Source organism: Somniosus microcephalus, chromosome 1, assembly GCF_052327205.1.
Source record: "Somniosus microcephalus isolate GS21.2 chromosome 1, FLI_Smic_1.0, whole genome shotgun sequence".
In the NCBI taxonomy this organism is placed as follows: domain Eukaryota; kingdom Metazoa; phylum Chordata; class Chondrichthyes; order Squaliformes; family Somniosidae; genus Somniosus; species Somniosus microcephalus.
In genome coordinates this window covers 76,980,086-77,002,283 of record NC_140987.1, presented here as the reverse complement: position 1 = coordinate 77,002,283, position 22,198 = coordinate 76,980,086, and the positions used below count along the sequence as shown (strand labels likewise).

Below are 22,198 nucleotides of genomic sequence, written 5' to 3'. Positions count from 1 at the left end.
TGGAATAGAGAGAACATGGTGGAGGTCCTTCATGGTCTCCAGTACATCGCCCGGTTTTAAAAGGGTTTTTTGGTCCTGTGGTATACCAGCCCTGACTCATTCACATCATGGACAGGAGTGCTTGTTAGAAGAACAATTACAACTGATTAACCTAACACTTAAACTAAAATTAACTGGCGATGTTCTATTGCTCCACAGTGAAGATGTTACAGGCTGTTGCTGCCTTGTGGTAAATAACCAGTCAAAACAAAACTTTTTAGTAAGATGATTTTAATGAAGTTCATTAAAAAGATTTATTTTTTAATTTCCCATCACTGAGTACAAATGAATGATTTTTTTCCCCTTACTGGAAGGGGAAACAAAAAACAAGTCAGTTATTGGCAATGATACAAGTAATCAAAAACAATACATTTACAGTGACTAGATTCCTGGAAGACACCAAGTTGCACCACAATGGAGGGATTTCAACCTGCAGCGTGGGGAACTGAACTCCCGAGTGGGATTTTTATGAACTATTGCACTAAGAACTACCTTGCATTTATATAGCATCTTTCACTGCTTCAGGATGTCCCAAAGAGCTTTTGAAGTGTAGTCATTGTTGTAATGTAGGGAAATGTGGCAGCCAATTTGCGCAACAGCAAGATCCCACAAACAGCGATGGGATAATGACCAGGTAATCTGTTCTACTGATGTAGATTTGAGGGATAAATATTGTCCAGGGCACCAGGTAGAACTCCCTGCTTCTTCTTTGAATAGTGCCATGGAATCTTTTACATCCACCCAAGAGGGCAGATGGAGCCTCGGTTTAATGTCTCATCCGAAACACGGTACCTCCAACAGTGCAGCATCTCCTCAGTACTGAGCCCACAACCTTCGGAGTCAGAGGTGAATGTGCCATCACTGAGCCAAGGCCAAAACCAAGGAGAGCAAAGAGCTCTTCTCCACTTTTTTTTTTTTTTTTTAAATGGGTGGGTCTGTAGCTTGAGGGTTAGTTTTCCTATCATTTTTTAAAAATTCATTCATGGGATGTGGGTCATGATAGATATAGCATTTGAAGTGCAAGTAATCTTCAGACACCAGAGAAAAAACACACCTAGTTATAGCCATGGACAGGGGTTCTGCAGCTTTAATGACCCATTTTTACATAAGTTTTGGAAATGGCCAGGGTAGAGACCGCAATTGGCAAAGTTCACTTACAAACGCTTAACACACTTGGTGCTACATTCCTCAGTCCACTCAATTTTAATAAAAGGCGTTTAAAAGATACGAGGTTAAGAATCGATCAAAAACGGCCCGCACAGGGAGCGGAGTAACATGTTAAGTGGCCAGACATGAACTTGTCCATCCGGAACTTCTACTGGCATGCTCCAAAGGTAAAGTTTCACACAATCACCTCTTTGAAACTGCTAGCCCATTTATTCTAACGAACGTACTTGTAATCCACACATCCAATGACACTGAGTCAAGGAACATCTCTCATCTTGCAAGCCCGTAATTGTAAACTGCTGGAGATGAACCAAGCTTTGGAAAACACTGCAAAACGGAAGACGTGATGGAAATCTACAGAATACAACACATATCCCGGGAATGGGTTGGGTTGATCTGTAACGAGGACATCAACGACTGACTAAAGGTCTGGGCCATTAAATTAAAGGAATCTCACTGCTCTTCATGTATTTGGTGTGGATTAGACAGCAAAAGTCACTGAAAGCTCATTTCTCTCTCTTCCCCCTCCGTTCCCCCAAAATCAGTTCTCAAATGGATACAAGAAAAGGACGACAACAATCTAACTGCATGTAGTATAAAGCTGGTTTTAAATGTGGCATTTTAAAATGCTCAGTTTTAAAATTCTCATCCTTGTTTTCAAATCCATCCATGGTCTCGCCCCCTCCCGGTCTCTAATCTCCTCCAGCCCCACAACCCTCCGAGATATCTATGCTCCTCCAATGCTGGCCTTTTGAGCATCCCCAATTTTAATCGCTCCACCATTGGTGGCCGTGCCTTCAGCTGCCAAGGCCCTAAGCTCTGGAATCCCCTCCCTAAACCTCTCGAACTCTCTTTCCTCCTTTAAGACACTCCTTAAAACCTACCTCTTTGACCAAACATTTGGTCATCTGCCCGATTATCTCCTTATGTAGCTCGGTGTCAAATGCGGTTTGAAAACGTTCCGGTGAAGTGCTTTGGGACGTTTTACTACATTAAAAGGCACTACATAAATACAAATCGTCATTGGTTCAAAAATAAAAATGGTAATTACCCGGAGGTAACTTTTATCTCAGTCGACCATAACCAAAGCTTTGACTCCCTATTTGTGGGGCTGAATTTCTGCAGGGGGTTCTCGATCATCCAATGCAATTTTGGTGGAAACTCAGTGGAAACTCCGTCAGTGCTGTTTCTCCAGTGTTTTCGCCAATCTTCCACCCAAAGTTATGGCGGACAATCGGGAGAACCCCCAACCCCTCCCGTGGAAATGAATGGAGTTAGTACTTGGGGTATATAGTGCTGCAGATCAAATGTGCACATTTAACATTATGGAAAGGCACTGTCCAGCGGGACTGCCAATTAGCCCAATGCCAACTCGATATTTGGTTTGATGCCATCTTGCCGTCGTCTTCTACACAGAAGAATACTTTTTGGTTGAAAGGAACCCGAGAAATCAGTTTCCAGTAAAAACAGATCAAATGTCACTTAAATTGCAAAGAACTGGAGAAGGACCCTGAATTACAAACAGGCATTTCAATAAACCAAAGTGGAAATACTGTCAAATCTTTATTCTTGAATCTTTGGTACATTCGATATTTTTTTTCAAGTCTTAAATGAATGAGTGAAATGTGTCCCAATTTTTTTTTTTTAAAAACCACACAAACCTAGATCTCTTCTTTAGAAAGTATTTACAATAGAAATTACAATATAGTACAACTGTCAAACTTATAACATGAAATCAAGTTTCCATGAAACCCATCACATTGAATTGCTCCTGATTCTGGTTACGGTGTTTGTGGCATGCAGAGTAGAATGGGACTAGGCCCAGTTACAGGGAACAATGCCTTGCAAAAGAAAGACAAAGCTGAATGACTGAGCTGGGGTTTTTGTACCTCGTTTTGCATCAGAAGGATGATTTTACTATACCACGGCATATATATATATTTTTAATTCCCTCTTTTTTTTCAGATCCATACTTTAAAAAAAAAACCTTTCCAGTGAGTAATAATACAATATGTACAGCATCGTCACACACATCAGTACTTAAAAGGGAGCAAATCTCTCCAAGCAGTACCATCCATTCCAAACCTCATGACTTGGGCAGCATTACTCACTAGTACACAGATGCACCATATAATAGAGCGTTACTGTTACATACTACCAAGTCATCAAAAATGAGCACATGTAGTGTTATTTACAGCGTGTGAGAGAACGGAGAAGATGGAAATGTAAAATTAATTTATAGCCGTTTAATTCCTCTTGAAACAGGGGAGAGAAAGAAAAAGGAATAAACCAGCTCTGGGGGAAGGGGGGGGGGGCGGGCACCTCACGCTGCTGGTTAAAAATATTTAAAAAAAATAAAATCACAATAAAATTTAAACATATGGCAGTATTCCATATACAAACAGCGCCATAACTGCAGCACTGAAGAGACCAGAGACCGGGACGGTCACAAACCAGGCCAGGAAGATATTACGAAATAAGTGCCAGTCCACGGCTTTGCGTGATCGGATCCATCCCACAGACACCACAGATCCAACCTAGGGAGGTAAGTAAAAACCAAGACAAAATATTAGTAAGAATCAACAGGAAGGTTGGGGGGGGGGGGGGGGGGGGGAAATGGCGTGAAAAGGAAATAAAAAGGAGAGAAAAAAAATGAACAAAGAGTAGACCGATACTAAATGTCCAGAACCTTGTCAAAATAGAAATCAATTGCCAAAACCACGCAGGTAGCAGATACCCTTTGTATGTACTCAACAGTGCAGGTCTTACATTGTAGTTATGCAGACACTGCACCCTGACACCGTTCAGAATGGTTTTGGCCCAACCATGAGCCATTGAACCAAATCACATGTCTTAAAGTGAAAAAAGGTACCAAGTATGTAGCTTTCAAAGGCACTAATGCTCCGAACCTGCACTCCCAACAGTGAAGCTGTGCTGGACAAGAGCCCAAGTCAGAGATGGGTAGTCGTGACTCTCAAACCCATGCTCCTTTAGAGCGAGGCTCCTCGCAAGTAGTTTTCACAGAGTCTCTGACCCATGCTCCCTTCGAGCAAGCCCGCCCCACCCCCACGAGTGCAGGATCATTTGAACGTGAATCCATATCTCAGATTTGGAGAAGTTATCGGTCTACTCTTTAAAAACAAAAATAAAACAAGTTAGTTAATAAACTAACAGATTTATTTAATGATGCATTAGGTAGAAAAACAAGAAATGTTAACAAGTTGGTTGGAGAGTGAGCAAGTTAGATATACTTCTAGCAAAATGAATTAACTGATGCAGTTTGCCTTCAAAACACGACAGGAGCCCGATTATCCTCTGAAAGGATCCTTCCTCTCTCCCTGACAGAGAATGTAAAAACACAAGAGTCCCTCTATGCAGACTAAGTACAAGCTAAAAATCCACCATCAGACTATGTAGATGATGCATTCCAAGTTCCCAAGTAGGTACAAACAAATATCATCTAAAATTCTATTTCTCATCCCCCAAATGCTGCTAGTCTTCTCGCCCGCTCTCCAAGGCCCAGGCCCTTGTTCGCTCTCCCCAATGCCTGACTCCAATGATAATTCCTACAGATAGCTGGAAGGGGAATCGTACCAAACAACAACAAGAAGTATTTATATAGCACTTTTAACGTAGTAAAACGTACCAAGGCGCTGCACAGGAGTATTAGAAGACAACAAAAAAATACATCTAAATCTGCACGAATGATCGGAAAGCTCCAAAGTTAGAAATCCAGAAATCTCTCGTGCCAAAACTGCCCCGTAACTTGTTTTCTACAGATTGTCTGCAATTATGTAATTGGGAAGCAGAAATGTACAAGGTCAAAAAATAAATCATTCTGGTCCAAGAAAAAGAAAAAAAATCTAATGCGGAAAAATGATTTCATCTTTGCTTAAATCTCCAGATTTCAGGGTTTTGCTTATCCTCAACTAACTCGAAAGTGTTATTTGAACACTATTTAAAAAAATCTAAAATTCAGATTGTAAAAAAAAATTTTACCTGCACAATCCCATTCTCTCTCCTCTCAGCCCATTTATAGCAACACTCGACAGAAGCCTGGCCTCAACTCAATGACCTGTGCTCACCAATCAATGTGATCTTAAACCAAGGGAACAGTTTTTTCCTGAGTTAGCGCTGTCTGCGGGGAATCCTGCCCACAGAATGGACATATTGGAAAATTGTAGGAAACACACCCGCAAGTTTCCAATATGTACTGGCAGTGGGCAACTCCTCCTGGCACCAGCACAAAGTCAGAAAATTTACCCACCATAGCCACCGTCTGAAGAGTCCCCCGGACACAATCTAGAATATTAAAACTCTTATGTCCCATCAACATATCCCATGATAAATTCCTATTTATCATTTATAATGCAAACTGCCCACTGCAAGAACACCCTCCTGCCAGTGAAGGTACTGCAGCACAACCGCTGGCGAGAGGGTGTAATTATCTGACAAGTTCACCATGGCAATTCCAACTGCAAGTGTGGACAGGGGAATCTGTAATTTAAATGTATAAAATAGGGGCCGAATAATGTCTGCGTGCCCTGGTCCGATTATTCCTCATCCTCTAACGCCCCTTCACCTGGTCCACGCTCAGCGTCATGAAGATCAACCAGTCTATCTATAAAAATACACACTTAAAAACAAACAAAACCCAAAATCACTTTCTCCAATTAACTTCTAGTTTGTAGGGAAGCCCCTTGCATGCTACACACAAGAAGGCAGAATGCAACAGCCAGCATGGTTTTAGTTCAATCGTTTGGTTTGCTAAAGGATTGCTGCATTAACATGACACGAATACCTTGCAATGAGTGGAACTTATTGGAATGCCCACATTTGAGGCTACAAGTACAGTTAGCGCACTCATTACTTCAATGCAAAATCCACTGTGAAGAAACAGAAAATATAAGTTTGTAGTAAGAAAAGCACGTGAAAGACATCCCATCACAAACATGCAATATGGAACAGTAAGTGAGTGATGAGAGGTTCCACTAAACACCAACTCCAGCCCCAAGGAGCATGCTGCAAATCAGTCCACAGTGGCATGAAGAGCTCATCAAGCTAAAACAGTGCAACGACCATCAGCTAAACTAGAACTTAAGGCCATAGAGTGCTACAAAAAGCATTTTTGGGCGATTCACTTGCAGCCGAAAAGGAAGTGCAATTAGAGTCTTCAAATTTTTTGTCCGTTCAGTGCAATTTGTCCGATGTACTAAAAGATACGGTGCAAAGGAAGCACCAAAAGATACGGTGCAAGGGAAGCACAAGAGTTAGGTTCCCTAAAAATTGAGTCAGTTTGTTTCAGTCAGAACATGGCCTGTGTTGCTGTAAGGTCTTTAAAATTAGCTAGAGAATTAATATTTGCTAAAACAGATGATCTGGTCATTATCACATTGCAGCTTGTGGGACCTTGCTGCGCACAAATTGGCTCCAGTGTTTCCTACATTACAGCAGTGACTACACTTCAAAAGTACTTCATTGGCTGTAAAGTGCTTTGAGACATCCTGAGGTCATGAAAGGCACTGTATAAATGAAAGTTCTTTCTTTAACAGGTGGTAAAGCACAAGTAGGGTTGACTTTGTTCAGTTCCGTCTGAATAAGTAAGCAGTCGAATATCAGACAATTCCTTTTGAGGTCAAGTCCACATTTTGTTTTACCACAAAGAATGCTCTTTGCAACCAGGCCTGGCACCAAGATGGGTGCAGAACAGTACTAAGTTTGCCTCTCCATCTCCCTGCCTCAGGATGAGTCATGCCACCAGGAATTGATCTGAGCCAAGCCTCAGAGTAGTACAGACTGAACTGCTTGTGTCGCAGTCACAGGGCATACGCATACCTTGCAGTGTGTGGTACTGACAGGAAGTCCAACATTGGAAGCAACCACAACTGTGAACGCCGAAGCCAACTCAATAGTAAATCCACTGTAGGAAGCACAAAACAACACTTCACAGTCATTCGTTGCACCAGCGAGTCTTAAGATTAATGCCATGAAGCCTCAGGCAGCATACAAGAGTCTTACCGCAGCTCTGGACAAACATCCAGAGCAATCTTTGCGATATATCCAGCAGCCATTTGTGTGTTTTTTTTTTTTAAATTCATCTTTTTAAAAATGAAGTAATTACAACATCAATATTCAAGGCATAATACCAACAATAACTATTTCAGCAAAAAATGAATACATCAGTCGACTAAATTCATTGCATGAATTAGGTTTAGCTCAGGCAAATGGAGCAGGTCCCATATAATCATTGTGCGGGCGAGTAGTATGAACACAGCACTAAATTGATAACATGCAACATACACAAGGCTGTGAATGTGACACACACCATATGGAAGGGGCCCTCACTTCTTCTCCCCACACACAGAAAAAAAGTGTACATTTTCGTACGAGAGATACTGGCGCACTGCCCATATGGTGCAACGTACAATTCCATAGCGCTCCAATGGTTCCAGCTTTTAGAGCTTAGAATTTTCTCTGCTTGTGGTAAATCAGCGCTACTTACGTTCTCCCACCCCCCCGCCACTCAATTACCCCATGGTAATGAAGTTCAGTCACGAACGTGTAATGCTACTTGTGCGAGACATTGTGTAACGGTGGCACATTGAAGGTTTTCACATCAAACTTGTTCACATCAGAGGAATCACCATGGTTTAAAAGAACAAATCTGGGGCCAGTAACGGAACACAGGAGACAAAGAAAGGACTGGTGTTCAGATAACGTCTCCCCACATACTCGGGATGTCTGCTGCCTGGCGATAAAAATTAAAATAAGCCCCAATAAGTGTTCGGTGGCGGTGGGAAGAGGGAGTAGACCCTTTACTCTCTCTGAAGAGTCCACATTTGAGGGATTGGGGGCGGTTGTCGAGATCGGAGTCATCTAGCGTCTCTGAACAAGTGACAGTACAGAAACACAAAAGCACGGCCACAGGCCCTCCGTGCCTTCGAAAGCCGAGGGGGTTTGCTTGGATATCTTACACCCAGCCTGCTCATCCCATCAGTGGAGAGATCAGGACTTACGAGCAAGGTCAGCGAGCTTTATCCATAAACTAAGCACAAGGCAAAGCACTGCAACATATAAGATTGGCCATATCCACTGCACCCACTATTATGCAGAATATAAAGACACACTTCAGTTGTATGTTAAACTGGGCAATTACCTCACGGTGTTCAGCAAAAACCCAGCAGTAGGCAAGACAACATCTAGACAAATGTGGCACAATTAAGTATAATTTAGGGAATAGGACTTCTGCAATCCTGACTTTAGGGATCAACTGCAGGACTTAAATGGCTTTAACTAGGGGGGCCAGTTACACTTGTGCACTGGGTGCTTGGCAGTTGGTTCCTTTTTCGTTATTCCCGGGATGTGGACAGCACGGGCAAGGCCAGTATTTACTGTCCATCCCTAGTTGCCTAAAAGGTGGTGGTGGGCCTCCTTCCAGAACCGCTGCAGTCAGTGTGGTATTCTTTGTAGTAGCTTGCTACTTTGGCAGGCGAGGAGTCTTTGGGTGTTTGAGGCTGTGCCCTTGCAAAGTGGAGATAGGAAATAGTGCACAGGATGCCTTTAAATAGCAACTAGCATTAGATTCACCAACCTGAACTATACTTGAGTCGGCATCATCACCGCCACATGCTGGGAGGTGTTTTGGACAGAGTGAGAAAAGCTGGAAGAGCATGCGTCATGGTACACTCCTCAATGTTAGTACCGTCAGTACGTGCAATAAATGTAATTGGCCAAAACTTCCATGCTGACCATCTCTTGGCTACTCAAGTGGTTCATTTGATGCATGGGGTGGGGGTGGGGGTGGGGGGAAAACACATGGGTGAGAGAGGCAGGAGGAGAAAAACACAAATAAATACAAAATAATTCACTGCTTCAATTTGGAAGGGCACAAACAAGACATCTGATCAAATGATACCACCTGCGCTCTGCAATGGGGCAAGCCTTCTCCACATAGCCACCTACTAGGTTAGTTAGTGCAACATTAAATGTGACGTAACGTGCAAGTGGTCTAGATGTACTTCGACCATACTCACCTAGATGGGGTGATAGGAGTGAGATCTTTGCCCAGCGTCTGAATGACTCGCCTTCCCCAGACCCAGAGACCGGTACAGATGCCTACGCCACCATATAGCAGCAACCAGATCGGCGTGGAGGCATACTGCAGCACAGTTCCTTCCTGGTAGATCAGCCAAAGAGCAACAAGGGGGCCAATCGCATTGCTTAAAAAAGAGACAAAAAATAAAGCTCAACACCAGAGAGAAACAAAAGGACCAAACACCTGCATTAAAACAAAAGAAAAGATTGCAATGCTCATTAAAACAAGTGGTGAAACGTTTGAGGCATTTCAGCAAACCCACGCCCGCTTCCTCAGGGCTGCATCCCGAGGAAGGGTCAAGACCTGTGATGTCATTGAGTGGGTGTTAGAATGTCACACAATTCATCAGAAATGCCCACAACCATTCTTATGGGACTGGTTTAAAGATTTATTCCAATAGACTAATAATTCTCTCCTGCCAATCCTCACACAGATGATATTAAAATGATGTGATATATTTAAATACTCAACAGGTTTTTAAACCACCAGCCTTGTAAAATGTAGCATTTGTTTCTTTTCCCCCCCAGTCCAGCTGGGATCATTCCCCCAGCTGGACAATGATCAAATAAATCACTTTATATGCACAAGTAACAATGGGGCTTTCAGCTGAGAATCTGGAGATGGAATTTTTGGAGGCATCTATTATTTGGGCAGAGGGGGGAGGAAGTTGGTTAATGGAGAGAGAGAGAGAGAGAGAGGATTCAGTGCAGAGGGGGAAGAGGTGCTGCTTTTTGCCTCTAATACTTGCAGTGATTCATGTAAGCTTGAGGCAGTAAGTATTTAAAATTTTGTCCAGTATTTTAGTGCTTAGTGCAAGTTAGTGTGTAAAAATTTTTACTACAGACTAAAAAGTAGTTTAAAATAATATAGACTAAGAAAGGGTAGAGCAGGTTAAGTGCCTGGACTTCAGTATGTGGGAATTTGTGTCCCGAGCGAACACGTCTGCAGTAGCTGGAGTGAGGGTTGGAGACACTCCGACACATAAGGGAGGGGCTGGAGTATCTGGACAGTTTGCTCCAGACCTCGGTCACACCTCAGAGGTGCAGGATCAGAATAGGGTTGGTGTGACTGATAGTGTACAGAGCAAGGGAAATCCAGGAGAGATATAGATGGAGGATCCGCAGAAACTGATCCTATCTAGCATGCATACAATGTACTTGCTACCTGTGAGGATAAGGATAAAGACCGTCGGAAGGACAGCCAGAATGCTGACCATGGCACCTTGGAGCAGGAGACTGTCCAAAGGGAGGAGGAGCGTAAGGTGGTAGTTGTAGGAGATTAAATAATTAGGGGAACAGAGAGCGTCCTTGCAAGCAGTATTGAGAATCCCACATGGTACATTGCCTACCTGGTGCCGGGTGAGAGATATCTCCAACCAGCTTGAAAGGATATTGGAGGGGGAGGAGGTGGATCCAGTTGTTGTGGTTCATGTTGGGACCAACAACATAGGAAAGAGTAAGCAAGTGGTCCTGTTCACAGAGTACCAGGAGCTAAATTAAAAAACAGGACCTCAGGGGTTATAATCTCTGATTACCCGAGCCACGTGCAAATTGGCGTAGGGATAAGCTGATTAGGGAGGTGAACACGTGGCTGAAGGAGTGGTGTGGGAAAGAGGGGTTCCATTTCATGAGATATTGGCACCAGTACTGGGACAGGAAGGAACTGTTCCGTTGGGACGGGCTCCATCTGAACCGGGCTGGGACCGGGGTCCTGGTGGAAAGAATAAATGGGGGGGGGGGGGGGGCGTTCACAAGGACTTTAAACTAGTAAATGGAGGCTGGGGGGTGGGGGCTCAGGTGGAAATTGTAGTACAAATAGTTCAAAAACAAATGAAAGGGACGAGAGTAGAGTAATAATCAGAAATTGTGCTTTAGGCACTACAGATAAAAGGGAAAAATAAAGATGTAAAGTAATTAAACCAGGAGACAGAAAAAAGAAATGTGCTAGTAAAACATTAGAGCAGGAAAGGTTAGGGTGTGTGGCCCAAATAAACGTTCTTTATACAAATGCATGGAGTATAAGGAACAAATTGAATATATTGAAGGCACAAATTCAACTTGGAGTGTATGACATGGTAGCCATTACTCAAACATGGCTGTGCGACAGTCAGGCCTGGGAACTAAATATACCAGCTTATAAGCTCTACAGGAAAGATAGGGAAATACTAGAGGGGGAGGCGTAGCCTTAGTGATTAAGGATGAAATCACTTCAATGATAAGAGGAGAGGATATAACGAGACAAGGAGGCAGTTGAGACTTTATGGGAAGAATTAAGAAATTGAAAAGGATTTAAGACTGTAGTGGAGTTGTGTATAGGCCCCCCTGGTAGCAGCTGTGAAGTGGTAGAATGTATAAATGCAGAGATTAGACAAGCATTTGCAAAGGCAGAGTGGTTTTAATGGGGGGTTTTAACTTTCATATAGATTGGGATAAGTAGACTAGCTCATGCCAGAAAGGTAGTTCATTTCTTGAGTGTGTTCAGGATAGTTTCCTGCAACAATATGCCCTAGAACCAACAAGGGGGCAGGCCATATTAGATTTAGCAATGAGTAATGAGTCAGATTTAGTTAACAGCCTAACGGTGCGTGAACATTTATCTAACATTTATCATAATACGATCGAGTTCAACGTAGTGTTTGAAAGAGAAATATGAAACAGCTACTAAAATTCCAGATTTAGATAAGACGGACTTCAATGCGATGAGACAGAAACTGTCCGCAGTAAACTGAGTAAATATGTTAATGGTAGAACAACAGATGATCAGTGGGAGGTGTTCAAAAAAGAATTGAATGTGATACAGAACCAGTTTATATCCTTAAGGAGCAAGTGCTCTACCTGCCAAAAAAAAAGTGCCATGGACAACTAAAGGAGGTAAGAGACAACATAAAATTAAAAGAAAAAGCATAGAGAAATACAAAAACTAGCACAGATCCTGGTTGCTGGGAGAGATACAAAGAACAACAAAAAGATAGTAAGAGCTACAAAAGGGAATATGAAAAGAAACTTGCAAGGGATAGCAAAATCAACACAATTTTTTTTTACAATTATAAAAGAGGGTGGTCAGGAGCTATGTGAGCCTCTTGAAAACTGAAAACGGTGATATTGTAAATGAAAATAAGGAAATGGTGAACATGTTGAATAACTACTTTATATCAGTATTTACAGTAGAGGACAAGGATGATCACTGCTACCAATGCAGGACATTCTAAGGAAACCAATACTGAATCAGGGACGGGGACTCACCAAAATTAATGTGAGCAAAATAACAGTAATGAAGACAATAATGACACTAAAAAGAGTGACAGATCCCCCGGACCAGATGGTTTCCATCCCAGGACTTTAAAGGAAGTAGGTGAGCACATTGCAGATGCCCTAACTATAATCTTCCAAAGTTCTCTCGATTCAGGAACCGTTCCTTTAGATTGGAAAATTGTGTATGTCTCTCCGCTATTTAAGAAAGGCAAGGGGGAAATCAGGGAATTATAGACCAGTTAGCATAACATCTGTTTATGGGAAATTACTAGAGACTATAATTAAGGAGTTTTCAAGATATTAAAGAGAAACTGATAGGGTAGAGAGAAGCTAATTCCGCTGGCTGGGGAGTCTGGGACTAGGGAGCATAGTTTAACAATTAGAGCCAGGCCTTTCAGGAGTTAAGTTAGGAAACACTTCTACGTGGAAAGGATGGTAGAAGTTTGGAACTCTCTTCTGAAAACGGCAATTGATGCAAGGTCAATTGATCATTTTAAATCTGAGATTGATAGATTTTTGTTAACCAAAGGTATTAAGGGATATGGTACAAATTCGGGTATATGGAGTTAGGTCACAGATCAGCCATGATCTCACTTAAATGTGGAACAGGTTCGAGGAGCGAAATGGCCTACTCCTGTTCCTATGTGACAGAGACAGAGACAAAGACATAAAGACAGAGGAGGACCCAGTCGGTCTCAGTTTGTCTAGTAGCTTGTTCATTGTGTCAGTTTAGGTCAGCGGTAGCACTCTTGCCTCGGAGTCAGTAGGTCCCGAATTCAAGTCCCACTCCAGAAAGTTGTGCACATAATCCAGGCTGACATTCCAGTGCAGTACTGAGGGAAGCCAAACTGGGCATCAGTGAGCAGGTTATTGGAATGTAAGTGCCGCTTGATAGCACTGTCAACAACACCTTTCATCACTTTGCTGATGATTGAGAGTAGACTGATGGGGCGGTAATTGGCCGGATTGGAACTGTCCTGCTTTTTGTGGACAGGACATACCTGGGCAGTTTTCCACATTGTCGGATAGATGCCAGTGTTATAGCTGTACTGGAACAGCTTGGCTAGAGGCACGGCTAGTTCTGGGGCACAAGTCTTCAGCACGACAGCCGGGGTTTGTTGGGGCCCACAGCCTTTGTTGTATCCAGTGCGCTCAGCCGTTTCTTGATATCACGTGGAATTAATGGAATTGCCTGAAGACTGGCTTCTGTGGTGGTGGGGACCACAGGAGGAGGCCGATATGGATCATCCACTTGGCACTTCTGGCTGAAGATAGTTGCAAACGCTTCAGCTTTGTCATTTGCGCTCACGTGCTGGACTCCACCATCATTGAAGATGGGGATATTCATGGAGCCTCCGCCTCCAGTTAGTTGTTTAATGGTCCACAACCATTCACAATTGGATGTGGCAGGACTGCAGAGCTTTGATCTGATCCGTTGATTGTGGGGTTGCTTAGCTCGGTCTGTAGCATGCTGCTTCTGCTTTTAGCATGCATGTAGTCCTGTGTTGCAGCTTCTCCAGGTTGGCACCGCTTTTTTAGGTATGCCTAGTGCTGCTCCTGGCATGCTCTTCTGTACTCCTTATTGAACCAGGGTTGGTCCTCCGGCTTGAATGTAATGGTAGAGTGAGCGATATGCCAGGCCAGGAGGTTACAGATTGTGGTAGAATACAATTCTGCTGCTGATGGCCCACAGCGCCTCATGGATGCCCAGTTTTGACCTGCTAGATCTGTTCTGAATCTATTCCATTTAACACGATGGAGGGTGTCCACAGTGTGAAGACGGGACTTCGTCTCCACAATGACTGTGCGATGATCACTGCTACCAATGCGGTCATGGACAGATGCATCTGCAACAGGTAGATTGGCGAGGACGAGGTCAAGTAGATTTTTCCCTTGTGTTGGTTCTCTCACCACCTGTCGCAGGCCCAGACTGGCAGCTATGTCCTTCAGGACTCGGCCAGGTCGGTCAGTAGTGGTGCTACCGAGCCACTCTTGGTGATGGACATTGAAGTCCCCCACCCAGAGTACATTCTGTGCCCTTGCTACTCTCGGTGCTTCTTCCAAGTGGTGTTCAACATGGAGGAGTACTGATTCATCAGCTGAGGGAGGGCGGTAGGTGGTAATCAGCAGGAGGTTTCCATGCCCATGCGTGACCTGAAACCATGAGACTTCATGTGGTCCGGAGTTAATGTTGTCAAGGCCACTCCTTCCCCACTGTACCGCCACCCCTGGTGGGGCTGTCCTGCCGGTGGGACAGGACATACCCAGGGATGGTGATGGAGGAGTTTGGGACATTGGCTGAAAGGTATGATTCTGTGAGTATGACTATGTTAGGCTGTTGCTTGACTAGTCTGTGGGACAGCTCTCCCAATTTTGGCACAAGTCCCCAGATGTTGGCGAGGAGGACTTTGCAGGGTTGACTGGGCGTGCCGTTGTCATGTCCGTAGCTGATGCCGAGTGGTCCGTCCGATTTTATTCTTAATGATTTTCGTTTACATTTTAAAAGGGTACTTGTGTTACTAATCATTAGCCCTAATTATCTGCAGAAGGTTTATTTTATATCTACCGCGCAAATACAGCAACTTCACATCATTCAATGCATGTCTATAGTGAGGCAGGTAGCGAAATGCCATTTTCGTAAAGCTAATGGCGGAGCGGTGGGCAGCAACCGTTGGATATTCACATCCGCACCTCGGCTGAAGTTTTTGTACCATTCGCCTCACTGTTACTTTGACAGCAAATTTTGGACCATTGTTTCATTCTCAGGACATGGGCCTTGCAGGCAAGGCTGGCATTTATTGCATGTCCATAAACTGAGTGGCTTGCTAGGTCACCCGAGAATAGCCAGGAGTCAACCATGTTGTGTGATTGGAGTCTCATAGGCCAGACCGGGTAAGGAAGGCAGCATTCCTTCCCTAAAAAGGACATTAGTGAACCAGTTGGGTTTTTACGACAATGCAACAGTTTCATGGTCACTTTTACCGATACCAGTTTTATATTTCCAGAATTTAATTCAAATTCTCAAACTGCCATGGTGGGATTTGAACTCACGTTCTCTGGATTATTAGTCCAGTAACATAACCAGCATTACTAGTCTAGTAACATAACCACTACACTGCCGCTGCATCCATTCTAAAACATGAAAGGTGTGTTATAAAAGAAAGCTCTCTCTTTAAGTTCATGTTGCTCATGGAATTACATTTCAGTGGAGAGCCTTGGGATGTTTTTCTACACTACGTTTAATCTGTAAACGCCAGCACTAGTCGCTGTTTCAGTGTTCACAATACCACAAACCACAGCAGATGTGGCAAAACAAATCTCTGGTAACTAAAATATACCCAGATCAGGCTGTACAATGTCAGTTTAGTCAACCACTTCTGTGCATTAAAACGGGAGATGGGCAACACTTAAAGTATTTCCAGCAGTGGACAGTGTTACGATTTTGGATTTACCCATTGATGAGACTGGCCGGTCGGAGCAAGGGCTCCAGACGGAAATGGCTGGTATTTGTTAAGTCGCAGTACAAAACCAGTTCATTCAAGTCATTGCTGCAGCACAAGTTATTTTTAAACCGAGCTGTCACTGCAGCAGTGACAACAGTTAATGGGCATTCCAGTGGAGCCCGAGCTTCACAGTAAGCAACGGGGCTTGTGGACCATTAACTGAATGCTCACTGCAGCTGCCAGACATCCTCGGAGCTCCTGAAGAGATTGGCGCCGCTGATCGGCAAACTCTGTGCAACCACATTCCCGGTGCAATCCCTTCCTTCTACATTTAAGTTGCAATTCCACCAGTTTTCCAGCCTGATTCCTTAGCTATAAAACCGGGCAGGATGTGGTCCCTGCCAGCACCAGCACCAGCGAGGTGGACTTGCCCTTCTAACTTCCCTCCCAGGAACTCGTAAAATCAGGTCTAGTGAGAGAATTGAATACTAGCTGTTTGGGGAAGACCGTAGATATGAGCTCGGACCTTGCGGGTACAGGGCAAGGGTATTAACGGACTGAGGTACTGCAATAATGGGGCCCAACTCCTCCTGTTACGTCAGTACTTTCATAGGTGGGAGGATTGAAAGAAGTTCTCTGACACCAGGTAACATCCATTTTGGTCAATACATTGGGGACTTTAACACTCAAAAGGAACCAAATCCCAATCAAGGTAATCAAAAGCTGGTGCCCTTTTGCACGAGAGTTTAAAGAAACAACACTACAATTTCCAAGGGGAGGAGGGAGGCACCGCTGTCATTTATATTTTTAAAAACTCCTGTAGAGGAGAATGCAAAATTAATGAGTCCAGTCTTGCTCTTCACTCGAGTCAGTATAAACCTGCCAATGATTGAACTCCCAACTCTCTCCACAGCTTGTCATTTGGTACAATACTGGATAAATGACCAGTCTGTTCCTCATAATCCAAAGTTGTTTTTAAATCCGAATTATCCAATAATTTGAATTAAGCAACCGCAAAGTACAAATTCAACACTGAATTTTATTTATTCATTCTCGGGATGTGGGCGTCGTGGGCAAGGCTGGCATTCTTTACCCAACCCTAGTTACCCTGACAACTGGGCAGCTTGCCAGGCCACTTCAGAGGGCAGTTGAGAGTCAACCACGTTGGTGTGGGACTGGAATCACAAATAGGCCAGACCAGGTAAGGACATATAATATACAGCACAGAAACAGGCCATTCGGTCTAATCAGTCCATGCTGGCGTTTGTGCTCCACTCGAGCCTCCTCCCGTCTTTCCTCATCTAACTCTAGCAGCATATCCCTCTATTCCCTTCTCCCTCATATGCATGTCTAGCCTTCCCTTAAATCCATCTATATGATTCGCTTCAACCACTCCCTGTGGTTGGTGACTATCTTATGTTGATGGCCTCTAGTTTTGCTCTTCCCCATTAGTGGAAACACACTGTGTCTACGCTATCAAAACCTTTCATAATTTTAAAGACCTCTATTCGGTGACCCCTCAGCCTTCTCTTTTCAAGAGAAAAAGAGACAGCAGGTTTCCTTCCCTAAAAAGACATTAGTGAACTAGTTGGGTTTTTTTCTGGTCATTTTTACAGATACCAGGTTTTTATTTTCAGACTAAAAAAGATTAAAATTCTCAAACTGGCATTCCCGTTCTCTGGATTACTAGTCCAGCAACATAACCACAACACAACATAATATGTCAGATCATTGGAATTAAGCGACTTGGCAGACCATATTTGGAAGAGAAAGTCAGAGGGCAGCTCTCATTTCACTGACAGTACGCAGCCGAGGGCACCACAGGCCAGGGAGCAGAATGTCAAAGTGACTCTCCATAAAGGTGACAGTGCCGCAGAGCAGCGACACAAGTGGTGTCATGTGTACAGCTACAGGCCCAAGTACCACGCTGCCTTGTGCAGCTGCCGAGATGCCAGCACGTGCAGTGGGAAACTATGCTCGCTGTAAAACCAAAAGAAATTGCATTTAAATAGGGGGCTTTCACAACCTCAGGACGACCCAAAGCACTCTGCAGCCAATGAAGTACTTTTGGAAGTGTAGTCACTGTTGTAGTAGAGAAACACAGCAGCCAATTTTGCTCACAGCAAAGTTCCACAAACAACAGAGTAAATAGCCAGTCAATCAGTTTTTAAGTGACCTTGGTTGAGGGATAACATTGACCAGGACGTTGGTGAGAACTCCCCTGCTCTGTGTGTCGTGGGATCTTTTACATCCACCCGAGAGGGCAGCTGTTAAAATGTGGTGGTGGTGGTGGCGCGGAGAAGAGAGAGAGAGAGAGAGAAACACACAGACAGACACAGTCACCATAGTGACAGAAATAGACACATATTATACTGTACACTTCATAACTGCCACATTGCGCCAGTAAAAGAACACTACGATTTGACAACAGATACTACAAATGCACTGCATGCAATTTTAAATGTAACCACCCTGAGCACTTCTCGCACTCTGCCTTTCCTAGAAGTGCAGCAGTAGGTCTTGCTCAGCGTCATTAGTCATGATGTGACAGGTTTTAAAGAGGTCACAAAAAGTGCTGCTACTCTCAGAGCTTGCAAAAACAGAGAACTACAAACGTGACAGGAAAAGGTTTGCATTCTGGATTTTCTCCGAGGCAGAAAGTTCTGCCCTCATCCGATAGGCGGCTCCTCCAACAGTGCAGCACTGGACCATCAGCCTGGATTATGTGCTCCAGTCTCTGGAGGGTGACTTAAAACACACAATCTTCTGACTCAGAGGCGAGAGTGCTACCATTGACATTTAATAGTTTCCTATTAAGTAGGTTGCAGTCATTCTGACCCGTTAACTCACTCTTGTGATCGAGGGCAGGCGTTGTTTGTCTCCCCTTTCCATTTTCTTCCCTTCCCACTTTTCTAAAGCCACAAACTCCCCATATCATGGTTCTGGGAGGGAGGGGAAGGGGCGAGAGCATAAGTGAGGGAAATGGAACAGGCACGGTTGAGGGCTGTCAACCACAGTGGAGGGGAATCCTTGGTTAAGGAAAAAGGAAGACATATCGGAAGCACTGGTATGGAAGGTGGCATCGTCGGAACAGATGCGACAGAGATGGAGAAACTGGGAGAATGGAATAGAGTCCTTCCAGGAAGTGGGGTGGGAGAAAGTGTAGTCAAGGTAGCTGTGGGCTTATAGTGGATATTGGTCGATAAGTTAGATGAAGTTAATGTTACAGTGGGGCGGTGGGGAAAGAGTAGAGATATTGGATAGGATAAAAATAGATAGAAAGGAGGTGCTAAATAGGTTGGCATCACTCAAAGTTAGTAAGCCACTCAGTCCAGCTGGGATGGATCCTAGGTTGCTGAGGGAAGCTCCAAGAGTGATGCCAGAGGACTGGAGGGTTGCAAATTTTACACCCCTATTCAAAAAAGGGGAGAGGGATAAACCTAGTAACTACATGCCAATCAATCTAATCTCAGTTGGCGGGAAAATTACTAGAGACCATTGTTGAGGACAAAATGAATTCTTACTTGGTCAAGCATGGGTTAATAAGGGACAGCCAGCACACATTTGTTAAAGGCAAATAGTGTCTGACTAACCTGATTGAGTGGTTTGATGAAGTAACAGAGAGGGTTGATGAAGGTAGTGCAGTAGTTGTATATATGGACTTTAAAAAGGCATTTGATAAATTAGCACATTAACAGACTTATTCGGAAAATGGAAGCACATGGTATTAATGGGGCGGTGGTAACTTGGGTGCGTAATTGGCTAAGGGATAGGAGGCAGAGAGTAGTGGTGAATGGATATTTTTCTGACTGGAGAGAGGAGTATGTAGTGGGGTCCCCCAGGGGTCGGTATTAGGACCATTGCTTTTCTTGCTTTATATAAATGACCTGGACTTGGGTATAGGGAGTACAATTTCAAAGTTTGCAGATGATACAAAACTCAGCAATGCAATAAATAGTTAGCAGGATAGTAGCAGACTTCAGGAGGACATAGACAGACTAGTGAAATAGGGAGACACATGGCAGATGTAATTTACTGCGGCTAAGTGACACACTTTGGGAGAAACAACATAGGGAGAGGCAGTATAATCTAAATTGTTAACTGTTTATTTCAGATTTCCAGCATCTACAGTATTTTGCTTTTGTATAATCTAAATGGTACCATTTTGAAGGGGGTGCAAGAGTAGAGGGACCTGGAGGTGCATATTCACAAATTCTTGAGGCTGGCAGGGCAAATTGATAAGGTAGTTAAGAAAGTGTATGGGATACTTGGCTTTGTAACTAGGGGCATTGAAAACAAAAACAAGGAAGTCATGCTTCCTTGAAGAGGTGATCCCAGTGAAACATAAGAATCTGAGGGGGATTGACAGGGTAGATGCTGAGAGGTTGTTTCCCCTGGATGGAGAGTCTAGAACTAGGGGACATAGTCTGAGGATAAGGGGTCGGCCATTTAAGACTGAGATGAGGAGGAATTTCTTCACTCAGAGGGTTGTGAATCTTTGGAATTCTCGATCTCAAAGGTCGTTGAGCATATTCAAGGCGGAGATAGATAGATTTTTGGACTCTAGGGAATCAAGGGATATGGGGATTGGGCAGGAAAGTGGAGTTGGGATCAAAGATCAGCCATGATCTTCTTGAATGGCGGAGCAGGCTCAAAGGGCCATATGGCCTACTCCTGCTCCTAATTCTTATGTTCTTATGTACTCTAACCCATCTGTAATAAAGGCTAATATACCATTTGCTTTCCTAATTGCTTGCTGTACCTGCATGATAACTTTCTGTGATTCGTGTACAAGGACACCCAGGTCCCTCTGAATACTGTACCAACATTTCCCAGTCTCTCACCATTTAAAAAATATTCTGCTTTTCTATTGTTCCTACCAAAGTGGATAACTTAACACTTCTCCACATTATATTCCATCTGCCACGTTCTTGCCCAATCACTTAACCTGACTAAATCCTTTTGCAGCCTCCTTGTGTCCTCCTCACAGCTTACTTGCCACCTAACTTTGTATCATCAGCAAACTTGGATACATTACACTCTGTTCCCTCATCCAAGTCATCGATCTAGATTGTAAATAGCTGAGGCCCAAACACTGATCTGCGGTACCCCACTAGTTATAACCTGCCAACCCAAAAATGACGTGTTTATTCCCACTCTGTTTTCTGTCCATTAATCAATCCATGCTAATATATTACCCCAATCCCATGAGCCCTAATTTTGTGTAATAACCTTATTGAATGCTTTTTGAAAATCCAAATACACTACATCCACTGGTTCGCCCTTATCCACCCTACTAGTTACAACCCCAAAAAACTAACAGATTTGTCAAATATGATTTCCCTTTCATAAATCAGTGCTGACTCTGCCCAATCATATTATGGTTTTCTAAGTGCCCTGCTATCACGTCCCTAATAATATCTTCCCTATTACTGATGGGATGCTAACTGGCCTATAGTTCCCTGTTTTCTCTCTCCCTCCTGCTAACATAAAAGGGAATTAGCTAACATAAAAGGGAATTCAAAAGTCTTCTATAGGCATATAAATAATAAATGGGTAGTAAGAAGGAGGATGGGGTCGATTCGGGACCAAAAAGGAGACCTACGCATGGAGGCAGAGGGCATGGCTGAGATACTAAATGAGTACTTTGCATCTGTCTTCACCAAGGAAGAAGACGCTGCCAAAATCAGTGAAAGAGGAGGTAGTGGAGCTACTGGATGAGATAAAAATTGATAAAGGAGGTATTAGAAAGGCTGTCTGTACTTCAAGTTGATAAGTCACCAGGACAGGATGGGATGAATCCTAGGATGCTAAGGGAAGTTAAGGAAAGACAGCATGGATTTGTTCAAGGCAAGTCATGTTTAACTAACTTGATTTGAGTTTTTTGATGAGGTAACAGAGAGGGTTGACAAGGGCAATGGTGTACATGAACTTCCAAAAGGCATTTAATAAAGTGCCACATAATAGGCTTGCCAGCAAGGTTGAAGCCCATGGAATAAAAGGGACAGTGGATATGAAATTGGCTAAATGACAGGAAACAGAGTAGTGGTGAATGGTTGCTTTTCGGACTGGAGGAAGATATGCAGTGGTGTTTGTTAGATCCGTGTGTTAATGGAGACACGGAATGCAGGAGTTGATTTAACAAGTGTTTACTGAACAAAGTCTGGAGGTGAACTAGCAACACAAGACGCTACACAGGCTTA

General features: G+C 43.6%; 1 protein-coding gene across 8 annotated transcripts in view; it reads right to left on the bottom strand.

Annotated features, from left to right (window-relative positions):
- Positions 1-253: 253 nt before the first annotated feature.
- LOC147124174 (sodium-dependent phosphate transporter 2-like) overlaps positions 254-22,198 on the bottom strand; it is a 166,059-nt gene continuing 144,114 nt past the window's right edge. For 5 of the 8 annotated variants that reach the window (XM_085983353.1, XM_085983391.1, XM_085983343.1 and 2 more), the window contains 3 exons: positions 9,240-9,425; positions 7,042-7,126; positions 254-3,743 (listed from right to left, as the gene is read on the bottom strand). In XM_085983353.1, coding sequence (XP_085839479.1) covers positions 3,579-3,743; positions 7,042-7,126; positions 9,240-9,425 — 436 coding nt within the window. In that variant the 3' untranslated portion in view covers positions 254-3,578. Of the gene's footprint in view, positions 3,744-6,007; positions 6,093-7,041; positions 7,127-9,239; positions 9,426-22,198 lie in introns of all 8 variants that reach the window. The other 3 variants (XM_085983384.1, XM_085983399.1, XM_085983409.1) reach the window with 3 other exon arrangements.